The sequence below is a fragment of the Hemibagrus wyckioides genome, linkage group LG22 (genome assembly GCF_019097595.1).
Source record: "Hemibagrus wyckioides isolate EC202008001 linkage group LG22, SWU_Hwy_1.0, whole genome shotgun sequence".
NCBI classification, from domain to species: Eukaryota; Metazoa; Chordata; class Actinopteri; order Siluriformes; family Bagridae; genus Hemibagrus; species Hemibagrus wyckioides.
This window is the reverse complement of record NC_080731.1, coordinates 21,580,845-21,606,043: the sequence shown is the minus strand read 5'-3', so window position 1 is coordinate 21,606,043 and position 25,199 is coordinate 21,580,845. Positions and strand designations below refer to the sequence as shown.

Below are 25,199 nucleotides of genomic sequence, written 5' to 3'. Positions count from 1 at the left end.
ATTTCATAGTTATCTATTCAATGCTCACAATAAACATCAAACAATTTTACTGTGGATTTTTGAAGTCATTGTTTATTAAATTTATAATATCAGACAATGTGATCAAATCATTTTAATCCATTGTTAAATATGTTCACAATAAAAACTGATGAATTTCTTTCCAGTATAATTTCTCCCAGTTGTGCACCATGAGCCATATATTACCAGAGAATTCATAACCATGGATCAACAGTGTGACAGGGTCAGGACAATCTCAGACAAGTGCTGTGGAAACACACTGAAAACACTGAAAACTAATCAATGTATTCATCTTCATTGCTTTTTTTGATGAAAAAAATACATAAATAGAAATGTCTTAAAAGCAGTGCAGCTCTGTTGAAACACTGCATCTAGAGCGCTCTTCATTAGGTTCCAATACAATACAGAAAGAATTTCAACATATATCTGTCTATTTATATTACAGCATTGTATTATTTTTACTTCACTATTTATAGGTATGTGTGTGTGTGTGTGTATGTGTGTGTGTGTGTGTGTGTGTGTGTGTGTGTGTGTGTGTTTGATAACTGTTGGATTATTTCAAGGTCTCATGTATATAAAGTAAAGAGAAATGCGATATGATCTAAACTACTTTTATTTATTCTGGCTTTAGAAACACATACAGAGTAAATGATATATGTAGCTATAAGTGTGTGTATATAAATGTTGTATATGTTTGTGTAGCTATAAGTGTGTGTATATAAATGTTGTATATGTTTGTGTAGCTGTAACTGTGTGTATATAAATGCTGTATATGTTTGTGTAGATATTTGTGTAGATATTTGTGTTACTGTATAAGATATAAAACAGTGACACTGCCCTTTAATATAAAAACATGCAGCAGAAAGATTTTTACCCCACAGAAATGTTTCTGTAAGAGAAAATCCAGAAAAGCTTTAGTCTTTATCTTCTGAAGCAAATCCAGTCAGAAGAGATGAAGTTGTCATGCCTGAATCTGCCTGCCTCTCTGTTGTCCTAGCCATCAGTATACTTCTCTCTACTGTCTGTCCTCATCTGTCCGCCATCTTGGATTCCCTCAGCACTCACTCTTCTGTTCTCAGCCCCAGTGTGCTGTCACTACCGTTTCTGGGTTCACTCTGAAACTGACCAGTGAGTATCTCTGTTTGAGAGAGTATCAGCCACGTTCCGAAATCCCCCACTAACCTCTCTCTCCTGTATTCAGGCCGCTGCCATTACCTCCTGCACCCTGAAGACTCTATTATTAATAACTTATTCTTCAATAAACCTTTTGTCTTCATTTCACTCCTGGTGTTATCACTGAGTTTTTAAGAGTCCTTAAAACACCGCTACAAGTGTTACAGAAGGGAATTGTGTGAAAGATCAGAGTAAATCTGGTAGGAGAAACTTCAGGAATCCTGCAGAGTTTAATCCTGACAAGAGTTAGTCTGATGGCACGGATCATCAACCACTGAATCTGTTCATTTATTTCCTTCTTATGTCTAGATCTTCATTCAGTCAACAAGAAAAGCACCAAATCACTTCTCTATTATCCCCTGCACTTTCCTTCCAGCTTCAAAACATCTTCAGTACCTCCACAATATGGATTAGTTTCATCAAATCAATGGAAAAAAGATTGCAGTAAAATCACATGACAGAAGCCTTTGAGAGAAAAGTTTGGAGTTTCAGCTGAAACTGGAGCACAGACCTGCAGGAGCAGTGACACAATCAACACTCGCAATAAAAGACTGAGGAAGAGGGGGCACAGAGCTGGACATTTCACAGCACTGACCAACAGTAAATAATCTGATTCCTCTTTTTTTTTAGACATAAATGTAACAGATCACATTTTTAATCCTTATTCTGTTACTCCCAAAGTGTGTGTGTGTGTGTGTGTGTGTGTTGGTCTCACACAGCTCCACCTCTGTATGAGTGATGTATGAGGTCATTTATCTCCCTCTTCGTCTTTCCAAACCAATTTTCAATCTCCACCAGATCTTTCTGTATCTCACTCACGTCTATGTAGCTCAGAATGTAGCTCTCCTGCTCTCCATCTCTGACCTTCTGTAAACTGGTCATCACCTCCTCTAACTTCCACAGAATCTGCTCCACACACACACACACACACACACACACCAAATCATTTCTGGTTGTTAGTTGGTTATTCAGGTTGTTAAGGTAAGTCAGGTTGTGTAGGTTGGGTAGTTTGGTTAGTTAAGTAGATTAGATTAGTTAGATGAGTTGGTCATGTAGGTCCCTGTCACTCTCTCTCTCTCTCTCTCTCTCTCTCTCTGGCTGCTAGGCAACTACACCTCTCCCCCACTCTGGGTAACAATGTACTGATTAACTAGTTAGTCATTTCTTAAATGGAAGCAGTATAAAGTTAAGTTCCATCTCAGCTTCTTCTCCAGCACTGCTCCTCTACTGACCCCACACTGTGTTTTGTTGGTCACTGGTCAGTTCACAGATGGTCCAGTCAGGATGTTTAAGTTAGTTATGGAGTTCAGTTAGTCAGAGGGTTTGGTTTTAAATTGTTTGGTCAAGTCACTAAAGTCATTCAGGTCATAGAGTTACAGTTTAGTTAACCAGCTTATTTCAGTTAGTTAGGTGGGTTGGTTTATTTAATTCAGGTATTTAAAGTTAGTTTAGTTAGGATAGTAAAGTCAGTTAAAGTCAAACAATCTGACTAAAAGATCTGACTATTCATTCATTCATTCATTGTCTATACCCGCTTATTCCTAGGATTCCTAGGGTCACAGGGGTCTGCTGGAGCCTATCCCAGCACACATAGGGCAAAAGGCAGGGGTACACCCTGGACAGGTCACCAGTCCATCGCAGGGCAAGATCTGACTAATCTAACTAAAATAAAAATGTGATACTGTTTGTAATTCTGTGTGTGTGTGTGTGTGTTGAACAAACAGAAACATACCTCTATGTTCTCAGTCTTTAGCTGTTCATTGTCACTGTGCAGTATTCTGTACCAGAACAGCTCTGCCTTCATAAACATGCAGAACTCTGAGACCTCTCTGAAATCTTCAATGGTCATGTTCCTCTCCTCCAGCTGATTGATCTCCTTCTCCACTTCACTGATCTTCTCCTCTATCCCTCCTCTTATAGCCTCATGTACACGTTGTTTCACTTGTAGCATTTGCTCCTTCTACACACACACCTTCAGTGACTTAGACATTATCTATTTAACCAACATAAACAATTTCAATGTGGCAGTAAATTAATAAATAAATACAAATCTGTTAGTTTTGTATATTTTTAAATCTTTATCTGTTTTTAAGGAAACATCTGTGTGTGAACAAACAAAAAACAGGAAACATACCAGTTTTCCCTTAGTTATTTTATTTTCCAGAGATCTGTCTGGATTCAGCTCTTTCTTCTTTACATCACAGAGCTTTGAGACCTGGTCTGAATATTTAGTGTTGATGTACAGCTGCCTCAGCTGATCAGTCTTCATCTCCACATCACTCATCTCCTTTTTCCCTTCTTTAGCCCACTGTACAAGCTTGTGCACATGAAGCAGTCGACGGTTCAACTGTTACACACACACACACACACACACACACACTATCTTTAGTGGTATTCTGTATTTACTCCACACTTTAGTGATCAGTGTTCAGTGTGTCAGTTAGTAAAAGACAAATGGAAACGGGGATCTGAGTGTGAGAAGTGTGTGTGTGTCTGTGTGTGTGTGTGTGAGAAGTGTGTGTGTGTGTGTGTGTGAGAAGTGTGTGTGTGTGTGTGTGTGTGTGAGAAGTGTGTGTGTGTCTGTGTGTGTGTGTGTGTGAGAAGTGTGTGTGTGTGTGACAAGTGTGTGTGTGTGTGAGAAGTGTGTGTGTGTGTGTGTGTGAGAAGTGTGTGTGTGTCTGTGTGTGTGTGTGTGAGTGTGTGTGTGTGTGTGTGAGAAGTGTGTGTGTCTGTGTGTGAGTGTGTGTGTGTGTGTGTGAGAAGTGTGTGTGTGTGTGTGTGTGTGTGAGAAGTGTGTGTGTGTCTGTGTGTGTGAGTGTGTGTGTGTGTGTGTGTGAGAAGTGTGTGTGTCTGTGTGTGAGTGTGTGTGTGTGTGTGTGTGTGAGAAGTGTGTGTGTGTGTGTGTGTGTGTGAGAAGTGTGTGTGTGTCTGTGTGTGTGTGTGTGAGTGAGTGTGTGTGTGAGTGTGTGTGTGTTTAAAATAAAATGAATTAAAAAGCTTTCACTTTTGTTTTAATGGAGAGTCACTTTCTCATTTCTGAATTCTCCTAGTGATTCCCTCCTTATTCTCCAGGACAGAGCTCCATTACAGTTTTCTATATGTATAAATGTTTATCAGTTGTTTCTAACTCCATGTTTCTTCTCTTCCCAAACTCAGCAGTGAACTGAATGAAACAGGACTTCCACAGTTCACAGATGTTTAAATAAAACTACAGATGAATTTGATGAATAGAATAAAGTGTAAAGAGGAAAATCTCTAACAAGATAACAGACTGTTAGAAACATCATCACAATCCTAAAGTGTTACTGTGTGTGTGTGTGTGTGTGTGTGTGTGAGACAGAGAGAGAGAGAGAGAGAGAGAGAGAGAGAGAGATAATGAACTGCAGGAAAAGTACCTCATTTCTCTCAGTGATTGATTGTGTGTCATACTGTAGTTTATACCAGTACAGCTGTGCCTTCTTCATACAGCAGAAAATTGAGACCTTGTCTGAATATTCAGTTTTCTTGTAATGCTTCTCCAGCTGATGGATCTCCTCCTCCACTTCACTGATGTCCTTTTTACCTTCTTTAACCTTCTGGACAAGCTGTACCACATGTTGCAGTCGTCTGTTCAACTGTTACACACACATACACACACACACACACACACACACACACACACACAACCATTAGTGACTTCGTCCTGATCTATTTCTCCATCACGTCTCAGAACACTTTCAGTTATGGAGTAGTGTGTTATGGAGTAGTGTGTGTTATGGAGTAGTGTGTTATGGGGTAGTGTGTGTTATGGAGTAGTGTGTGTTATGGAGTAGTGTGTGTTATGGAGTAGTGTGTGTTATGGAGTAGTGTGTTATGGAGTAGTGTGTGTTATGGAGTAGTGTGTTGTGGGGTAGTGTGTGTTATGGAGTAGTGTGTGTTATGGAGTAGTGTGTGTTATGGAGTAGTGTGTGTTATGGAGTAGTGTGTTGTGGGGTAGTGTGTGTTATGGAGTAGTGTGTGTTATGGAGTAGTGTGTGTTATGGAGTAGTGTGTGTTATGGAGTAGTGTGTTATGGAGTAGTGTGTTATGGAGTAGTGTGTTATGGGGTAGTGTGTGTTATGGAGTAGTGTGTGTTATGGAGTAGTGTGTTATGGAGTAGTGTGTGTTATGGAGTAGTGTGTGTTATGGAGTAGTGTGTTATGGAGTAGTGTGTGTTATGGAGTAGTGTGTGTTATGGAGTAGTGTGTTATGGAGTAGTGTGTGTTATGGAGTAGTGTGTGTTATGGAGTAGTGTGTTATGGAGTAGTGTGTTATGGGGTAGTGTGTGTTATGGAGTAGTGTGTGTTATGGAGTAGTGTGTTATGGAGTAGTGTGTGTTATGGAGTAGTGTGTGTTATGGAGTAGTGTGTGTTATGGAGTAGTGTGTTATGGAGTAGTGTGTGTTATGGAGTAGTGTGTGTTATGGAGTAGTGTGTTATGGAGTAGTGTGTTATGGAGTAGTGTGTGTTATGGAGTAGTGTGTTATGGAGTAGTGTGTTATGGAGTAGTGTGTGTTATGGAGTAGTGTGTTATGGAGTAGTGTGTGTTATGGAGTAGTGTGTTATGGTGTAGTGTGTGTTATGGAGTAGTGTGTTATGGAGTAGTGTGTGTTATGGAGTAGTGTGTGTTATGGAGTAGTGTGTTATGGAGTAGTGTGTGTTATGGAGTAGTGTGTTATGGAGTAGTGTGTGTTATGGAGTAGTGTGTTATGGAGTAGTGTGTGTTATGGAGTAGTGAGTTATGGAGTAGTGTGTGTTATGGAGTAGTGTGTGTTATGGAGTAGTGTGTTATGGAGTAGTGTGTGTTATGGAGTAGTGTGTTATGGAGTAGTGTGTGTTATGGAGTAGTGTGTTATGGAGTAGTGTGTGTTATGGAGTAGTGTGTTATGGAGTAGTGTGTTATGGAGTAGTGTGTGTTATGGAGTAGTGTGTGTTATGGAGTAGTGTGTGTTATTGAGTAGTGTGTGTTATGGAGTAGTGTGTGTTATGGAGTAGTGTGTGTTATGGAGTAGTGTGTGTTATTGAGTAGTGTGTGTTATGGAGTAGTGTGTTATGGAGTAGTGTGTGTTATGGAGTAGTGTGTGTTATGGAGTAGTGTGTTATGGAGTAGTGTGTGTTATGGAGTAGTGTGTGTTATGGAGTAGTGTGTGTTATGGAGTAGTGTGTGTTATTGAGTAGTGTGTGTTATGGAGTAGTGTGTTATGGAGTAGTGTGTTATGGAGTAGTGTGTGTTATGGAGTAGTGTGTGTTATGGAGTAGTGTGTTATGGAGTAGTGTGTTATGGAGTAGTGTGTGTTATGGAGTAGTGTGTGTTATGGAGTAGTGTGTGTTATGGAGTAGTGTGTTATGGAGTAGTGTGTTATGGAGTAGTGTGTGTTATGGAGTAGTGTGTGTTATGGAGTAGTGTGTGTTATGGAGTAGTGTGTTATGGAGTAGTGTGTGTTATGGAGTAGTGTGTTATGGAGTAGTGTGTGTTATGGAGTAGTGTGTGTTATGGAGTAGTGTGTGTTATGGAGTAGTGTGTTATGGAGTAGTGTGTTATGGAGTAGTGTGTGTTATGGAGTAGTGTGTGTTATGGAGTAGTGTGTTATGGAGTAGTGTGTTATGGAGTAGTGTGTGTTATGGAGTAGTGTGTGTTATGGAGTAGTGTGTGTTATGGAGTAGTGTGTGTTATGGAGTAGTGTGTTATGGAGTAGTGTGTGTTATGGAGTAGTGTGTTATGGAGTAGTGTGTGTTATGGAGTAGTGTGTTATGGAGTAGTGTGTTATGGAGTAGTGTGTGTTATGGAGTAGTGTGTGTTATGGAGTAGTGTGTTATGGAGTAGTGTGTGTTATGGAGTAGTGTGTGTTATGGAGTAGTGTGTTATGGAGTAGTGTGTGTTATGGAGTAGTGTGTGTTATGGAGTAGTGTGTATTATGGAGTAGTGTGTGTTATGGAGTAGTGTGTTATGGAGTAGTGTGTGTTATGGAGTAGTGTGTTATAGAGTAGTGTGTTATGGAGTAGTGTGTTATGGAGTAGTGTGTTATGGAGTAGTGTGTGTTATGGAGTAGTGTGTTATGGAGTAGTGTGTGTTATGGAGTAGTGTGTTATGGAGTAGTGTGTGTTATGGAGTAGTGTGTGTTATGGAGTAGTGTGTTATGGAGTAGTGTGTTATGGAGTAGTGTGTGTTATGGAGTAGTGTGTTATGGAGTAGTGTGTTATGGAGTAGTGTGTGTTATGGAGTAGTGTGTTATGGAGTAGTGTGTGTTATGGAGTAGTGTGTGTTATGGAGTAGTGTGTTATGGAGTAGTGTGTTATGGAGTAGTGTGTGTTATGGAGTAGTGTGTTATGGAGTAGTGTGTGTTATGGAGTAGTGTGTTATGGAGTAGTGTGTGTTATGGAGTAGTGTGTTATGGAGTAGTGTGTTATGGAGTAGTGTGTGTTATGGAGTAGTGTGTGTTATGGAGTAGTGTGTTATGGAGTAGTGTGTGTTATGGAGTAGTGTGTTATGGAGTAGTGTGTGTTATGGAGTAGTGTGTTATGGAGTAGTGTGTTATGGAGTAGTGTGTGTTATGGAGTAGTGTGTTATGGAGTAGTGTGTGTTATGGAGTAGTGTGTTATGGAGTAGTGTGTGTTATGGAGTAGTGTGTTATGGAGTAGTGTGTGTTATGGAGTAGTGTGTGTTATGGAGTAGTGTGTTATGGAGTAGTGTGTGTTATGGAGTAGTGTGTTATGGAGTAGTGTGTGTTATGGAGTAGTGTGTTATGGAGTAGTGTGTGTTATGGAGTAGTGTGTGTTATGGAGTAGTGTGTGTTATGGAGTAGTGTGTTATGGAGTAGTGTGTGTTATGGAGTAGTGTGTTATGGAGTAGTGTGTTATGGAGTAGTGTGTGTTATGGAGTAGTGTGTGTTATGGAGTAGTGTGTTATGGAGTAGTGTGTGTTATGGAGTAGTGTGTGTTATGGAGTAGTGTGTTATGGAGTAGTGTGTGTTATGGAGTAGTGTGTGTTATGGAGTAGTGTGTTATGGAGTAGTGTGTGTTATGGAGTAGTGTGTTATGGAGTAGTGTGTGTTATGGAGTAGTGTGTGTTATGGAGTAGTGTGTGTTATGGTGTAGTGTGTGTTATGGAGTAGTGTGTGTTATGGAGTAGTGTGTGTTATGGTGTAGTGTGTGTTATGGAGTAGTGTGTTATGGAGTAGTGTGTGTTATGGAGTAGTGTGTTATGGAGTAGTGTGTGTTATGGAGTAGTGTGTGTTATGGAGTAGTGTGTTATGGAGTAGTGTGTTATGGAGTAGTGTGTGTTATGGAGTAGTGTGTTATGGAGTAGTGTGTGTTATGGAGTAGTGTGTTATGGAGTAGTGTGTGTTATGGAGTAGTGTGTGTTATGGAGTAGTGTGTTATGGAGTAGTGTGTGTTATGGAGTAGTGTGTGTTATGGAGTAGTGTGTGTTATGGAGTAGTGTGTGTTATGGAGTAGTGTGTTATGGAGTAGTGTGTTATGGAGTAGTGTGTGTTATGGAGTAGTGTGTGTTATGGAGTAGTGTGTTATGGAGTAGTGTGTTATGGAGTAGTGTGTGTTATGGAGTAGTGTGTGTTATGGAGTAGTGTGTATTATGGAGTAGTGTGTGTTATGGAGTAGTGTGTTATGGAGTAGTGTGTGTTATGGAGTAGTGTGTTATGGAGTAGTGTGTTATGGAGTAGTGTGTGTTATGGAGTAGTGTGTGTTATGGAGTAGTGTGTTATGGAGTAGTGTGTGTTATGGAGTAGTGTGTTATGGAGTAGTGTGTGTTATGGAGTAGTGTGTGTTATGGAGTAGTGTGTTATGGAGTAGTGTGTGTTATGGAGTAGTGTGTGTTATGGAGTAGTGTGTGTTATGGAGTAGTGTGTGTTATGGAGTAGTGTGTTATGGAGTAGTGTGTGTTATGGAGTAGTGTGTGTTATGGAGTAGTGTGTTATGGAGTAGTGTGTTATGGAGTAGTGTGTGTTATGGAGTAGTGTGTTATGGAGTAGTGTGTGTTATGGAGTAGTGTGTGTTATGGAGTAGTGTGTGTTATGGAGTAGTGTGTGTTATGGAGTAGTGTGTTATGGAGTAGTGTGTGTTATGGAGTAGTGTGTGTTATGGAGTAGTGTGTTATGGAGTAGTGTGTGTTATGGAGTAGTGTGTGTTATGGAGTAGTGTGTGTTATGGAGTAGTGTGTGTTATGGAGTAGTGTGTGTTATGGAGTAGTGTGTTATGGAGTAGTGTGTGTTATGGAGTAGTGTGTTATGGAGTAGTGTGTGTTATGGAGTAGTGTGTGTTATGGAGTAGTGTGTTATGGAGTAGTGTGTGTTATGGAGTAGTGTGTTATGGAGTAGTGTGTTATGGAGTAGTGTGTGTTATGGAGTAGTGTGTGTTATGGAGTAGTGTGTGTTATGGAGTAGTGTGTTATGGAGTAGTGTGTGTTATGGAGTAGTGTGTGTTATGGAGTAGTGTGTGTTATGGAGTAGTGTGTTATGGAGTAGTGTGTGTTATGGAGTAGTGTGTTATGGAGTAGTGTGTGTTATGGAGTAGTGTGTGTTATGGAGTAGTTTGTGTTATGGTGTAGTGTGTGTTATGGAGTAGTGTGTGTTATGGAGTAGTGTGTGTTATGGTGTAGTGTGTGTTATGGAGTAGTGTGTTATGGAGTAGTGTGTGTTATGGAGTAGTGTGTTATGGAGTAGTGTGTGTTATGGAGTAGTGTGTGTTATGGAGTAGTGTGTGTTATGGAGTAGTGTGTTATGGAGTAGTGTGTGTTATGGAGTAGTGTGTGTTATGGAGTAGTGTGTTATGGAGTAGTGTGTGTTATGGAGTAGTGTGTTATGGAGTAGTGTGTGTTATGGAGTAGTGTGTTATGGAGTAGTGTGTTATGGAGTAGTGTGTGTTATGGAGTAGTGTGTGTTATGGAGTAGTGTGTTATGGAGTAGTGTGTGTTATGGAGTAGTGTGTGTTATGGAGTAGTGTGTTATGGAGTAGTGTGTGTTATGGAGTAGTGTGTGTTATGGAGTAGTGTGTTATGGAGTAGTGTGTGTTATGGAGTAGTGTGTTATGGAGTAGTGTGTGTTATGGAGTAGTGTGTTATGGAGTAGTGTGTGTTATGGAGTAGTGTGTTATGGAGTAGTGTGTGTTATGGAGTAGTGTGTTATGGAGTAGTGTGTGTTATGGAGTAGTGTGTTATGGAGTAGTGTGTTATGGAGTAGTGTGTGTTATGGAGTAGTGTGTGTTATGGAGTAGTGTGTTATGGAGTAGTGTGTGTTATGGAGTAGTGTGTTATGGAGTAGTGTGTTATGGAGTAGTGTGTGTTATGGAGTAGTGTGTTATGGAGTAGTGTGTTATGGAGTAGTGTGTGTTATGGAGTAGTGTGTGTTATGGAGTAGTGTGTTATGGAGTAGTGTGTTATGGAGTAGTGTGTGTTATGGAGTAGTGTGTGTTATGGAGTAGTGTGTGTTATGGAGTAGTGTGTTATGGAGTAGTGTGTGTTATGGAGTAGTGTGTGTTATGGAGTAGTGTGTTATGGAGTAGTGTGTTATGGAGTAGTGTGTGTTATGGAGTAGTGTGTGTTATGGAGTAGTGTGTTATGGAGTAGTGTGTGTTATGGAGTAGTGTGTGTTATGGAGTAGTGTGTTATGGAGTAGTGTGTGTTATGGAGTAGTGTGTTATGGAGTAGTGTGTTATGGAGTAGTGTGTGTTATGGAGTAGTGTGTTATGGAGTAGTGTGTTATGGAGTAGTGTGTGTTATGGAGTAGTGTGTTATGGAGTAGTGTGTTATGGAGTAGTGTGTGTTATGGAGTAGTGTGTGTTATGGAGTAGTGTGTGTTATGGAGTAGTGTGTTATGGAGTAGTGTGTTATGGAGTAGTGTGTGTTATGGAGTAGTGTGTTATGGAGTAGTGTGTGTTATGGAGTAGTGTGTGTTATGGAGTAGTGTGTTATGGAGTAGTGTGTGTTATGGAGTAGTGTGTGTTATGGAGTAGTGTGTTATGGAGTAGTGTGTTATGGAGTAGTGTGTGTTATGGAGTAGTGTGTGTTATGGAGTAGTGTGTGTTATGGAGTAGTGTGTTATGGAGTAGTGTGTGTTATGGAGTAGTGTGTTATGGAGTAGTGTGTGTTATGGAGTAGTGTGTTATGGAGTAGTGTGTGTTATGGAGTAGTGTGTGTTATGGAGTAGTGTGTTATGGAGTAGTGTGTTATGGAGTAGTGTGTATTATGGAGTAGTGTGTTATGGAGTAGTGTGTTATGGAGTAGTGTGTTATGGAGTAGTGTGTGTTATGGAGTAGTGTGTTATGGAGTAGTGTGTGTTATGGAGTAGTGTGTTATGGAGTAGTGTGTGTTATGGAGTAGTGTGTTATGGAGTAGTGTGTTATGGAGTAGTGTGTTATGGAGTAGTGTGTTATGGAGTAGTGTGTTATGGAGTAGTGTGTTATGGAGTAGTGTGTTATGGAGTAGTGTGTGTTATGGAGTAGTGTGTTATGGAGTAGTGTGTGTTATGGAGTAGTGTGTGTTATGGAGTAGTGTGTGTTATGGAGTAGTGTGTTATGGAGTAGTGTGTGTTATGGAGTAGTGTGTTATGGAGTAATGTGTTATGGAGTAGTGTGTTATGGAGTAGTGTGTGTTATGGAGTAGTGTGTGTTATGGAGTAGTGTGTTATGGAGTAGTGTGTGTTATGGAGTAGTGTGTGTTATGGAGTAGTGTGTTATGGAGTAGTGTGTGTTATGGAGTAGTGTGTTATGGAGTAGTGTGTGTTATGGAGTAGTGTGTTATGGAGTAGTGTGTGTTATGGAGTAGTGTGTGTTATGGAGTAGTGTGTTATGGAGTAGTGTGTGTTATGGAGTAGTGTGTGTTATGGAGTAGTGTGTTATGGAGTAGTGTGTGTTATGGAGTAGTGTGTGTTATGGAGTAGTGTATTATGGAGTAGTGTGTGTTATGGAGTAGTGTGTTATGGAGTAGTGTGTGTTATGGAGTAGTGTGTGTTATGGAGTAGTGTGTGTTATGGAGTAGTGTGTGTTATGGAGTAGTGTGTTATGGAGTAGTGTGTTATGGAGTAGTGTGTGTTATGGAGTAGTGTGTGTTATGGAGTAGTGTGTTATGGAGTAGTGTGTGTTATGGAGTAGTGTGTTATGGAGTAGTGTGTGTTATGGAGTAGTGTGTGTTATGGAGTAGTGTGTTATGGAGTAGTGTGTGTTATGGAGTAGTGTGTGTTATGGAGTAGTGTGTGTTATGGAGTAGTGTGTGTTATGGAGTAGTGTGTGTTATGGAGTAGTGTGTGTTATGGGGTAGTGTGTGTTATGGAGTAGTGTGTGTTATCGGGTAGTGTGTGTTATGGAGTAGTGTGTGTTATGGAGTAGTGTGTTATGGAGTAGTGTGTGTTATGGAGTAGTGTGTGTTATGGAGTAGTGTGTGTTATGGAGTAGTGTGTGTTATGGAGTAGTGTGTGTTATGGTGTAGTGTGTGTTATGGAGAAGTGTGTTATGGAGTAGTCTGTGTTATGGAGTAGTGTGTGTTATGGAGTAGTGTGTTATGGAGTAGTGTGTGTTATGGAGTAGTGTGTGTTATGGAGTAGTGTGTGTTATGGAGTAGTGTGTGTTATGGAGTAGTGTGTGTTATGGAGTAGTGTGTGTTATGGAGTAGTGTGTGTTATGGAGTAGTGTGTTATGGAGTAGTGTGTGTTATGGAGTAGTGTGTTATGGAGTAGTGTGTGTTATGGAGTAGTGTGTGTTATGGAGTAGTGTGTGTTATGGAGTAGTGTGTTATGGAGTAGTGTGTGTTATGGAGTAGTGTGTGTTATGGAGTAGTGTGTTATGGAGTAGTGTGTTATGGAGTAGTGTGTGTTATGGAGTAGTGTGTGTTATGGAGTAGTGTGTTATGGAGTAGTGTGTTATGGAGTAGTGTGTGTTATGGAGTAGTGTGTGTTATGGAGTAGTGTGTTTTGGAGTAGTGTGTGTTATGGAGTAGTGTGTTATGGAGTAGTGTGTGTTATGGAGTAGTGTGTTTTGGAGTAGTGTGTGTTATGGAGTAGTGTGTGTTATGGAGTAGTGTGTTATGGAGTAGTGTGTGTTATGGAGTAGTGTGTTATGGAGTAGTGTGTGTTATGGAGTAGTGTGTGTTATGGAGTAGTGTGTTATGGAGTAGTGTGTGTTATGGAGTAGTGTGTTATGGAGTAGTGTGTGTTATGGAGTAGTGTGTGTTATGGAGTAGTGTGTGTTATGGAGTAGTGTGTGTTATGGAGTAGTGTGTTATGGAGTAGTGTGTGTTATGGAGTAGTGTGTGTTATGGAGTAGTGTGTTATGGAGTAGTGTGTGTTATGGAGTAGTGTGTGTTATGGAGTAGTGTGTGTTATGGAGTAGTGTGTTATGGAGTAGTGTGTTATGGAGTAGTGTGTGTTATGGAGTAGTGTGTGTTATGGAGTAGTGTGTTATGGAGTAGTGTGTTATGGAGTAGTGTGTGTTATGGAGTAGTGTGTTATGGAGTAGTGTGTTATGGAGTAGTGTGTGTTATGGAGTAGTGTGTGTTATGGAGTAGTGTGTTATGGAGTAGTGTGTGTTATGGAGTAGTGTGTTATGGAGTAGTGTGTGTTATGGAGTAGTGTGTTATGGAGTAGTGTGTGTTATGGAGTAGTGTGTGTTATGGAGTAGTGTGTTATGGAGTAGTGTGTGTTATGGAGTAGTGTGTTATGGAGTAGTGTGTGTTATGGAGTAGTGTGTGTTATGGAGTAGTGTGTTATGGAGTAGTGTGTGTTATGGAGTAGTGTGTTATGGAGTAGTGTGTGTTATGGAGTAGTGTGTGTTATGGAGTAGTGTGTGTTATGGAGTAGTGTGTGTTATGGAGTAGTGTGTGTTATGGAGTAGTGTGTGTTATGGAGTAGTGTGTGTTATGGAGTAGTGTGTTATGGAGTAGTGTGTGTTATGGAGTAGTGTGTGTTATGGAGTAGTGTGTTATGGAGTAGTGTGTGTTATGGAGTAGTGTGTTATGGAGTAGTGTGTGTTATGGAGTAGTGTGTGTTATGGAGTAGTGTGTGTTATGGAGTAGTGTGTGTTATGGAGTAGTGTGTGTATGGAGTAGTGTGTTATGGAGTAGTGTGTGTTATGGAGTAGTGTGTGTTATGGAGTAGTGTGTTATGGAGTAGTGTGTGTTATGGAGTAGTGTGTTATGGAGTAGTGTGTGTTATGGAGTAGTGTGTGTTATGGAGTAGTGTGTGTTATGGAGTAGTGTGTGTTATGGAGTAGTGTGTTATGGAGTAGTGTGTGTTATGGAGTAGTGTGTTATGGAGTAGTGTGTGTTATGGAGTAGTGTGTTATGGAGTAGTGTGTGTTATGGAGTAGTGTGTGTTATGGAGTAGTGTGTTATGGAGTAGTGTGTGTTATGGAGTAGTGTGTGTTATGGAGTAGTGTGTTATGGAGTAGTGTGTGTTATGGAGTAGTGTGTTATGGAGTAGTGTGTGTTATGGAGTAGTGTGTGTTATGGAGTAGTGTGTTATGGAGTAGTGTGTGTTATGGAGTAGTGTGTTATGGAGTAGTGTGTGTTATGGAGTAGTGTGTGTTATGGAGTAGTGTGTGTTATGGAGTAGTGTGTGTTATGGAGTAGTGTGTGTTATGGAGTAGTGTGTGTTATGGAGTAGTGTGTTATGGAGTAGTGTGTGTTATGGAGTAGTGTGTTATGGAGTAGTGTGTTATGGAGTAGTGTGTGTTATGGAGTAGTGTGTTATGGAGTAGTGTGTGTTATGGAGTAGTGTGTTATGGAGTAGTGTGTGTTATGGAGTAGTGTGTTATGGAGTAGTGTGTGTTATGGAGTAGTGTGTTATGGAGTAGTGTGTTATGGAGTAGTGTGTGTTATGGAGTAGTGTGTTATGGAGTAGTGTGTGTTATGGAGTAGTGTGTGTTATGGAGTAGTGTGTTATGGAGTAGTGTGTGTTATGGAGTAGTGTGTTATGGAGTAGTGTGTGTTATGGAGTAGTGTGTGTTATGGAGTAGTGTGTTATGGAGTAGTGTGTGTTATGGAGTAGTGTGTGTTATGGAGTAGTGTGTGTTATGGAGTAGTGTGTGTTATGGAGTAGTGTGTTATGGAGTAGTGTGTTATGGAGTAGTGTGTGTTATGGAGTAGTGTGTTATGGAGTAGTGTGTGTTATGGAGTAGTGTGTTATGGAGTAGTGTGTGTTATGGAGTAGTGTGTTATGGAGTAGTGTGTGTTATGGAGTAGTGTGTTATGGAGTAGTGTGTGTTATGGAGTAGTGTGTTATGGAGTAGTGTGTTATGGAGTAGTGTGTGTTATGGAGTAGTGTGTGTTATGGAGTAGTGTGTGTTATGGAGTAGTGTGTTATGGAGTAGTGTGTGTTATGGAGTAGTGTGTTATGGAGTAGTGTGTGTTATGGAGTAGTGTGTTATGGAGTAGTGTGTGTTATGGAGTAGTGTGTGTTATGGAGTAGTGTGTTATGGAGTAGTGTGTTATGGAGTAGTGTGTGTTATGGAGTAGTGTGTGTTATGGAGTAGTGTGTTATGGAGTAGTGTGTGTTATGGAGTAGTGTGTTATGGAGTAGTGTGTGTTATGGAGTAGTGTGTGTTATGGAGTAGTGTGTTATGGAGTAGTGTGTGTTATGGAGTAGTGTGTTATGGAGTAGTGTGTGTTATGGAGTAGTGTGTTATGGAGTAGTGTGTGTTATGGAGTAGTGTGTTATGGAGTAGTGTGTGTTATGGAGTAGTGTGTTATGGAGTAGTGTGTGTTATGGAGTAGTGTGTTATGGAGTAGTGTGTGTTATGGAGTAGTGTGTGTTATGGAGTAGTGTGTGTTATGGAGTAGTGTGTTATGGAGTAGTGTGTGATATGGAGTAGTGTGTGTTATGGAGTAGTGTGTTATGGAGTAGTGTGTTATGGAGTAGTGTGTGTTATGGAGTAGTGTGTTATGGAGTAGTGTGTGTTATGGAGTAGTGTGTTATGGAGTAGTGTGTTATGGAGTAGTGTGTGTTATGGAGTAGTGTGTTATGGAGTAGTGTGTGTTATGGAGTAGTGTGTTATGGAGTAGTGTGTTATGGAGTAGTGTGTTATGGAGTAGTGTGTGTTATGGAGTAGTGTGTGTTATGGAGTAGTGTGTGTTATGGAGTAGTGTGTGTTATGGAGTAGTGTGTGTTATGGAGTAGTGTGTGGTAGTAGTGTTATGGAGTAGTGTGTGTTATGGAGTAGTGTGTGTTATGGAGTAGTGTGTTATGGAGTAGTGTGTGTTATGGAGTAGTGTGTGTTATGGAGTAGTGTGTGTTATGGAGTAGTGTGTTATGGAGTAGTGTGTGTTATGGAGTAGTGTGTGTTATGGAGTAGTGTGTTATGGAGTAGTGTGTGTTATGGAGTAGTGTGTTATGGAGTAGTGTGTGTTATGGAGTAGTGTGTGTTATGGAGTAGTGTGTTATGGAGTAGTGTGTGTTATGGAGTAGTGTGTGTTATGGAGTAGTGTGTTATGGAGTAGTGTGTGTTATGGAGTAGTGTGTGTTATGGAGTAGTGTGTGTATTATGGAGTAGTGTGTGTTAAGGAGTAGTGTGTGTTATGGAGTAGTGTGTGTTATGGAGTAGTGTGTTATGGAGTAGTGTGTTATGGAGTAGTGTGTGTTATGGAGTAGTGTGTGTTATGGAGTAGTGTGTGTTATGGAGTAGTGTGTTATGGAGTAGTGTGTTATGGAGTAGTGTGTGTTATGGAGTAGTGTGTGTTATGGAGTAGTGTGTGTTATGGAGTATGGAGTAGTGTGTTGTATGGAGTAGTGTGTGTTATGGAGTAGTGTGTTATGGAGTAGTGTGTGTTATGGAGTAGTGTGTGTTATACAGCTACAGTTATACAGCTACAATAATACAACTACAGTTATACAGCTACAGTTATACAGCTACAATAATACAACTACAGTTATACAGCTACAGTTATACAGCTACAATAATACAACTACAGTTATACAGCTACAGTTATACAACTACAGTTATACAGCTACAATAATACAACTACAGTTATACAGCTACAGTTATACAGCTACAATAATACAACTACAGTTATACAGCTACAGTTATACAACTACAGTTATACAGCTACAATAATACAACTACAGTTATACAACTACAGTTATACAGCTACAGGTATACAGCCACAATAATACAACTACAGTTATACAACTACAGTTATACAGCTACAATAATACAACTACAGTTATACAGCTACAGTTATACAACTACAGTTATACAGCTACAATAATACAACTACAGTTATACAGCTACAGTTATATAGCTACAGTAATACAACTACAGTTATACAGCTACAGTTATACAGCCACAGTTATACAACTACAGTAATACAACTACAGTTATACAGCTACAGTGAAACAGCTACAGTTATACAGCTACAGTGAAACAGCTACAGTTATACAGCTACAGTTATACAGCTACAGTAATACAACTACAGTTATACAGCTACAGTTATACAACCACAGTTATAAAGCTACAGTAATACAACTACAGTTATACAACTACAGCTATACAGCTACAGTCATACAACTACAGTTATACAGCTACAGTTATACAGCTACAGTAATACAACTACAGTTATACAGCTACAGTTATACAGCTACAGTTATACAGCTACAGTAATACAACTACAGTTATACAGCTACAGTTATACAGCTACAGTAATACAACTACAGTTATACAGCTACAGTTATACAGCTACAGTAATACAACTACAGTTATACAGCTACAGTTATACAGCTACAGTTATACAGCTACAGTAATACAACTACAGTTATACAGCTACAGTAATACAACTACAGTTATACAGCTACAGTTATACAGCTACAGTGAAACAGCTACAGTAATACAACTACAGTTATACAGCTACAGTTATACAGCTACAGTTATACAGCTACAGTAATACAACTACAGTTATACAGCTACAGTAATACAACTACAGTTATACAACTACAGTTATACAGCTACAGTTATACAGCTACAGTAATACAACTACAGTTATACAACTACAGTTATACAGCTACAGTAATACAACTACAGTTATACAGCTACAGTTATACAGCTACAGTAATACAACAACAGTTATACAGCTACAGTTATACAACTATAGGTATACAGCTACAGTAATACAACTACAGTAATACAGCTACAGTTATACAACTACAGTTATACAGCTACAGTAATACAACTACAGTTATACTGCTACAGTTATACAACCACAGTTATATAGCTACAGTCATACAGCTAGAGTAATACAACTACAATTATACAGCTACAGTTATACAACTACACTTACACAACTATAGTTATAAAGCTACAGTTATACAACTACAGTTATACAGCTACAGTTACACAACTACAGTTATACAGCTAAAATAAGACAACTACAGTTATATAGCTACAGTAATACAACTACAGTTATACAGCTACAGTTACACAGCTACAATAATACAACTACAGTTATACAGCTACAGTTATACAGCTACAGTAATATAACTACAGTTATACAGCTACAGTTATTCAGCTACAGTAATACAACTACAGTTATACAGCTACAGTTATACAGCTACAGTTCTCAAGCTACAGTTCTCCAGCTACAGTTATACAGCTACAGTAATACAACTACAGTTATACAGCTACAGTTATACAGCTACAGTAATACAACTACAGTTATACAGCTACAGTTATACAGCTACAGTTATACAACTACAGTTATATAGCTACAGTCATACAGCTACAGTAATACAACTACAGTAATACAACTACAGTTAAACAGCTAAGGTTATACAGCTACAGTTATACAGCTACAGTTATACAGCTAAAGTAATACAACTACAGTTATACAGCTACAGTTATACAGCTACAGTAATACAACTACAGTTATACAGCTACAGTAATACAACTACAGTTATACAGCTACAGTTATACAGCTACAGTTATACAACTACAGTTATACAGCTACAGTAATACAACTACAGTTATACAACTACAGTTATACAGCTACAGTTATACAGCTACAGTAATACAACTACAGTTATACAACTACAGTTATACAGCTACAGTAATACAACTACAGTTATACAGCTACAGTTATACAGCTACAGTAATACAACAACAGTTATACAGCTACAGTTATACAGCTACAGTTATACAACTACAGTTATACAGCAACAGTAATACAACTACAGTTATACAGCTACAGTTATACAACTATAGGTATACAGCTACAGTAATACAACTACAGTAATACAGCTACAGTTATACAACTACAGTTAAACAACTACAGTTATACAGCTACAGTAATACAACTACAGTTATACAGCTACAGGTATACAGCCACAATAATACAACTACAGTTATACAACTACAGTTATACAGCTACAGTTATACAGCTACAATAATACAACTACAGTTATACAGCTACAGTTATACAGCTACAGTAATACAACTACAGTTATACAGCTACAGTTATACAACTACAGTAATACAACTACAGTTATACAGCTACAGTGAAACAGCTACAGTTATACAGCTACAGTTATACAGCTACAGTTATATAGCTACAGTTATACAGCTACAGTTATATAGCTACAGTTATACAGCTACAGTTATACAGCTACAATAATACAACTACAGTTATACAGCTACAGGTATACAGGTACAGTAATACAACAACAGTTATACAGCTACAGTAATACAACTACAGTTATACAGCTACAGTTATACAGCCACAATAATACAACTACAGTTATACAACTACAGTTATACAGCTACAATAATACAACTACAGTTATACAGCTACAGTTATACAACTACAGTTATACAGCTACAATAATACAACTACAGTTATACAGCTACAGTTATACAGCTACAGTAATACAACTACAGTTATACAGCTACAGTTATACAACTACAGTTATACAGCTACAATAATACAACTACAGTTATACAGCTACAGTTATACAGCTACAGTAATACAACTACAGTTATACAGCTACAGTTATACAGCCACAGTTATACAACTACAGTAATACAACTACAGTTATACAGCTACAGTGAAACAGCTACAGTTATACAGCTACAGTGAAACAGCTACAGTTATACAGCTACAGTTATACAGCTACAGTAATACAACTACAGTTATACAGCTACAGTTATACAACCACAGTTATAAAGCTACAGTAATACAACTACAGTTATACAACTACAGCTATACAGCTACAGTCATACAACTACAGTTATACAGCTACAGTTATACAGCTACAGTAATACAACTGCAGTTATACAGCTACAGTAATACAACTACAGTTATACAGCTACAGTTATACAGCTACAGTAATACAACTACAGTTATACAGCTACAGTTATACAGCTACAGTAATACAACTACAGTTATACAACTACAGTTATACAGCTACAGTAATACAACTACAGTTATACAGCTACAGTTATACAGCTACAGTAATACAACAACAGTTATACAGCTACAGTTATACAACTACAGTTATACAGCTACAGTTATACAGCTACAATAATACAATTACAGTTATATAGCTACAGTTATACAGCTACAATAATACAACTACAGTTATACAGATACAGTTCTCCAGCTACAGTTATACAGCTACAGTTAAACAGCTACAGTTATACAGCTACAGTTAAACAGCTACAGTTATACAGCTACAGTTAAACAGCTACAGTTATACAGATACAGTTATACAGCTACAGTTATACAGATACAGTTATACAGCTACATTTAAACAGCTACAGTTATACAGCTACAGTTATACAGCTACAGTTAAACAGCTACAGTTATACAGCTACAGTTATACAGCTACATTTAAACAGCTACAGTTATACAGCTACAGTTAAACAGCTACAGTTATACAGCTACAGTTAAACAGCTACAGTTAAACAGCTACAGTTATACAGCTACAGTTATACAGCTACAGTTAAACAGCTACAGTTATACAGATACAGTTATACAGATACAGTTAAACAGCTACAGTTATACAGCTACAGTTAAACAGCTACAGTTATACAGCTACAGTTATACAGCTACAGTTATACAGCTACAGTTAAACAGCTACAGTTATACAGCTACAGTTAAACAGCTACAGTTATACAGCTACAGTTAAACAGCTACAGTTATACAGCTACAGTTAAACAGCTACAGTTATACAGCTACAGTTATACAGCTACAGTTATACAGCTACAGTTAAACAGCTACAGTTATACAGCTACAGTTATACAGCTACAGTTATACAGCTACAGTTATACAGCTACAGTTATACAGCTACAGTTAAACAGCTACAGTTCTCCAGCTACAGTTCTCCAGCTACAGTTAAACAGCTACAGTTATACAGCTACAGTTAAACAGCTACAGTTATACAGCTACAGTTATACAGCTACAGTTATACAGCTACATTTCTCCAGCTACAGTTAAACAGCTACAGTTATACAGCTACAGTTATACAGCTACAGTTCTCCAGCTACAGTTATACAGCTACAGTTATACAGCTACAGTTATACAGCTACAGTTATACAGCTACAGTTATACAGCTACAGTTATACAGCTACAGTTATACAGCTACAGTTATACAGCTACAGTTATACAGCTACAGTTATACAGCTACAGTTATACAGCTACAGTTAAACAGCTACAGTTATACAGCTACAGTTATACAGCTACAGTTAAACAGCTACAGTTATACAGCTACAGTTATACAGCTACACTTCTCCAGCTACAGTTATACAGCTACAGTTATACAGCTACAGTTATACAGCTACAGTTATACAGCTACAGTTAAACAGCTACAGTTATACAGCTACAGTTATACAACTACAGTTATACAGATAGAGTTATACAGATACAGTGGTGTAGCTGGGTTTTAAAGCAGGTTGAGGTTTTTTTCTGATCAGTCTGCATTTACAGACCACTTGATTGAAATGTGCATGAATGGATACACATGGATGTGTACTTCTTTGTTGGAGGTGGTAGGAGTGTTAAATAAAAAATGAAAATAAATCCTTTTTGTGAATTCAGTTGTTTAATTTCTTAATTTTGTAACATTCTAAAAGCTCTTAATTCCATAGACACTACAAACAGGTCAGTATATTCACTAGGTTTCTACAAAAGGTACTGTAAGTATTGTATACGTCAGTGCAACAGTAATAAAACAATCCATCCACATTTATTTTTTACTTTTGATACTTACATACTTTTAAACCAAGTACTTCTGTACTTTTATTTAAGTAAAAATCTGTCTTTACAACTTTTACTTGTAATGGAGTAATGTTTGACCAGGAGTATCTGTACTTTCATTCAAGTAAGGAAGTTGTGTACTGTGTCCACCTCTGCCTTTAGCATCACGCTGTAGTCACTGTGTCTATGGAACAGGTAACCATCAAAAGGTGATTTATTCACATTGAAGAGGTTAAATACTGATATTGTTTTTTTGTTTTTTTTTACAGGAGACTCATCTGAGAAGTCAGGATCATTTTAATCTTACATAACCCCTGGGTAGGGGAAGAGCCTGACATTTCACTTCCTTCACTCTGGAGGTTCATCGCTCTGCTTGTTCTCCTTTACTGTGAGAAAGACATACAGCACACCTTCAGGAACAGAATATTTTTTATTCTGTACATTTAAAGAGAACGTGAGGTCACTTCTGCTGTTTTTCATCTTCATCAGCAGCTGGTCACTTCTCCTTCACAAGTCCAGTTTAAACTACATCTTCATCAGCAGCTGGTCACTTCTCCTTCACAAGTCCAGTTTAAACTACATCTTCATCAGCAGCTGGTCACTTCTCCTTCACAAGTCCAGTTTAAACTACATCTTCATCAGCAGCTGGTCACTTCTCCTTCACAAGTCCAGTTTAAACTACATCTTCATCAGCAGCTGGTCACTTCTCCTTCACAAGTCCAGTTTAAACTACATGTTCATCAGCAGCTGGTCACTTCTCCTTCACAAGTCCAGTTTAAACTACATCTTCATCAGCAGCTGGTCACTTCTCCTTCACAAGTCCAGTTTAAACTACATGTTCATCAGCAGCTGGTCACTTCTCTAGATGAATTTGATGAACAGAATAAAGTGTAAAGAGGAAAATATCTAACAAGCTAACAGACTGTTAGAAACATCATCACAATCCTACTGTGTGTGTGTGTGTGTGTGTGCATGTGTGTGTGTGTGTGTGTGTGTGCGTGTGTGTGAACAAGTAAGACACATACCAGCTGTTTCCTCATTTTCATGCAGAATAATTTGACCTCTTCTAAATATCCAGTGTTGATGTACTGCTGCTTCAGTTGATTGAGTGACTTCTCCACTTCTCTGATGTTCTCCTCTGTCCCTCCTACAGCCTGATGTACAAGCTGTTCCACTAGCTGCTGTTGCCTTTTTAACTGTTACACACACACACACACACACACACACATACACACACAGCACCAAGACCGGACATGGAAGAGTTATAGAAAGTTAAATCTATAATCAGAAACTGCAGTAGTTTGGATAAAGGATGAAGAAAACACATGACAGATCCTTTTAACTCTGAAGCTGCTGGAGATCGGACAGAGTTAGGAATGAAGCTACGATGCTGCTAAAGTAAAAGTGGTGAATGAATCTGTCCTGCTGCTGGACGATGCAGGACCAGTGTGCTGTAGACATTTCTTATTACTGCAGCTGGTGTTTCAGAGTAAAGCACTCTTTAATATTTCACACTGCACAGGAATATTAATGCCATAAAATACTATTATTTAATCCCATAAAGTCCAATACAATGTCAGGTCTCTGTTTTCAACATTAATATCACCTTCAGTATCAAAGTCTTCCCTTTTTTACTAAAAGAGTCTTTTTCAGTCTTGTTGAGGTCATCAGGGTGTGTGTGATGGAGCGGTCAGGAACAATGTGCTGATAAATAACAGAATCCATGTGAATGAAGGAAATCTGACAATAAGAAGTGATAAGTCTCGTCAGTAAACCTGTTATGTTAGATCAGTTTCCTCCACTCCACATGAACCTGCTGCTGAATTTAAAATGATTTACTGTAAAATATCATCTTCAATACTGAACCTTCTGTTAAAGTTCCTACAATAATAGTTTATTCAGGTGGTTTAGTTCATAACAATAATCTGTGTAAATTAATGTTCCTAATAATTTGACAGGAGAAGCTTCACCACCTTTATTTTATTAAAGTAACTCTCAGAGGAAAACAGGTTGGAGATCCCTGATCTCAACAATGTGAGAGTGTGAGAGTACATGTCTGTCTACAGATATCTATGTACAGTATCTATCTCTCTATGTCTCTTTCTGTCTGTCTGTATGTCTGTCTGTCTGTCTCTCTCTCTCTCTCTCCTACTGATTCCCTCCTTCCTCTCCACAGGTCAGAGCCCCGTTCCAGATTTTTTTGTAAATTTTAAAGGTCTCTCAGATTTTTAGAAAAGTTCATATAATTCAGATCTAAACAGAAGGTAAGAGGAGAGAAGATCTGGAGAAACCTTCTGATTCCCTTCTCCTCTTACAAACCACTAATCCCCCTGAGACTTGGAAAGTGTGTGATGTCATTATTCCGGAGCGTCTCTAGGATTTTACTCCGAATCCGTCAGTAACGTCAGTAATGTTTTCCAGACTGTGTGTGTGAACGTGTCTGGAAACATCAGTGTGTGTTTTCCCTTCTATACAACAGACAGTAGAAATAAGTCCAGGTAAGATAGATCCTGTCTCAGGGGACATGTGGGTAAAGATTACATCATATCCTGTAGGAAAAGAAGGTTTTATGGATTTTTCTTCTTCAGTAAAAAGACACTCAGGAAGCTCTTGTTCTGTTCTGGTGTCTCCAAAAGAAACCAAACATCAAACCCAGTTTAATACACAACAATAACATACAACAATACGTATTAGATCTCTCTCACTCTCTCTCTTTCTTACACACACACACACACAGACTCATCCACACACACACACACACACACACACAGACTCATACACACACACTTGACACAGTTACTCTTACCTGT

At 38.7% G+C, this 25,199-nt stretch overlaps 2 protein-coding genes across 5 annotated transcripts in view; both read right to left on the bottom strand.

The window, feature by feature from the left end:
- LOC131343200 (uncharacterized) overlaps nucleotides 1-25,199 on the bottom strand; it is a 122,834-nt gene that overhangs the window by 76,968 nt on the left and 20,667 nt on the right. The gene's annotated exons all lie outside the window — the stretch shown is intronic.
- On the bottom strand, nucleotides 101-25,087 carry LOC131343202 (uncharacterized). The gene is made up of 5 exons (XM_058374694.1): nucleotides 23,415-25,087; nucleotides 4,587-4,805; nucleotides 3,326-3,538; nucleotides 2,924-3,151; nucleotides 101-2,097 (listed from the first exon to the last, which is right to left on the bottom strand). The coding sequence occupies exons 1-5, from the start codon at nucleotides 23,433-23,435 to the stop codon at nucleotides 1,903-1,905; spliced, it is 876 nt and encodes a 291-aa protein (XP_058230677.1). The 5' UTR covers nucleotides 23,436-25,087; the 3' UTR covers nucleotides 101-1,902.

Excerpts from the sequence above, each read along its gene's own strand:
- LOC131343202 (XM_058374694.1), bottom strand. The coding sequence starts at position 23,435 with ATGAAAATGAGGAAACAGCTG. Across the intron at positions 3,539-4,586 it reads CAATCACTGAGAGAAATGAG|TTGAACCGTCGACTGCTTCA; the intron begins GTACTTTTCCTG and ends TGTGTGTAACAG. Across the intron at positions 3,152-3,325 it reads AAATAACTAAGGGAAAACTG|AAGGAGCAAATGCTACAAGT; the intron begins GTATGTTTCCTG and ends GTGTGTGTGTAG.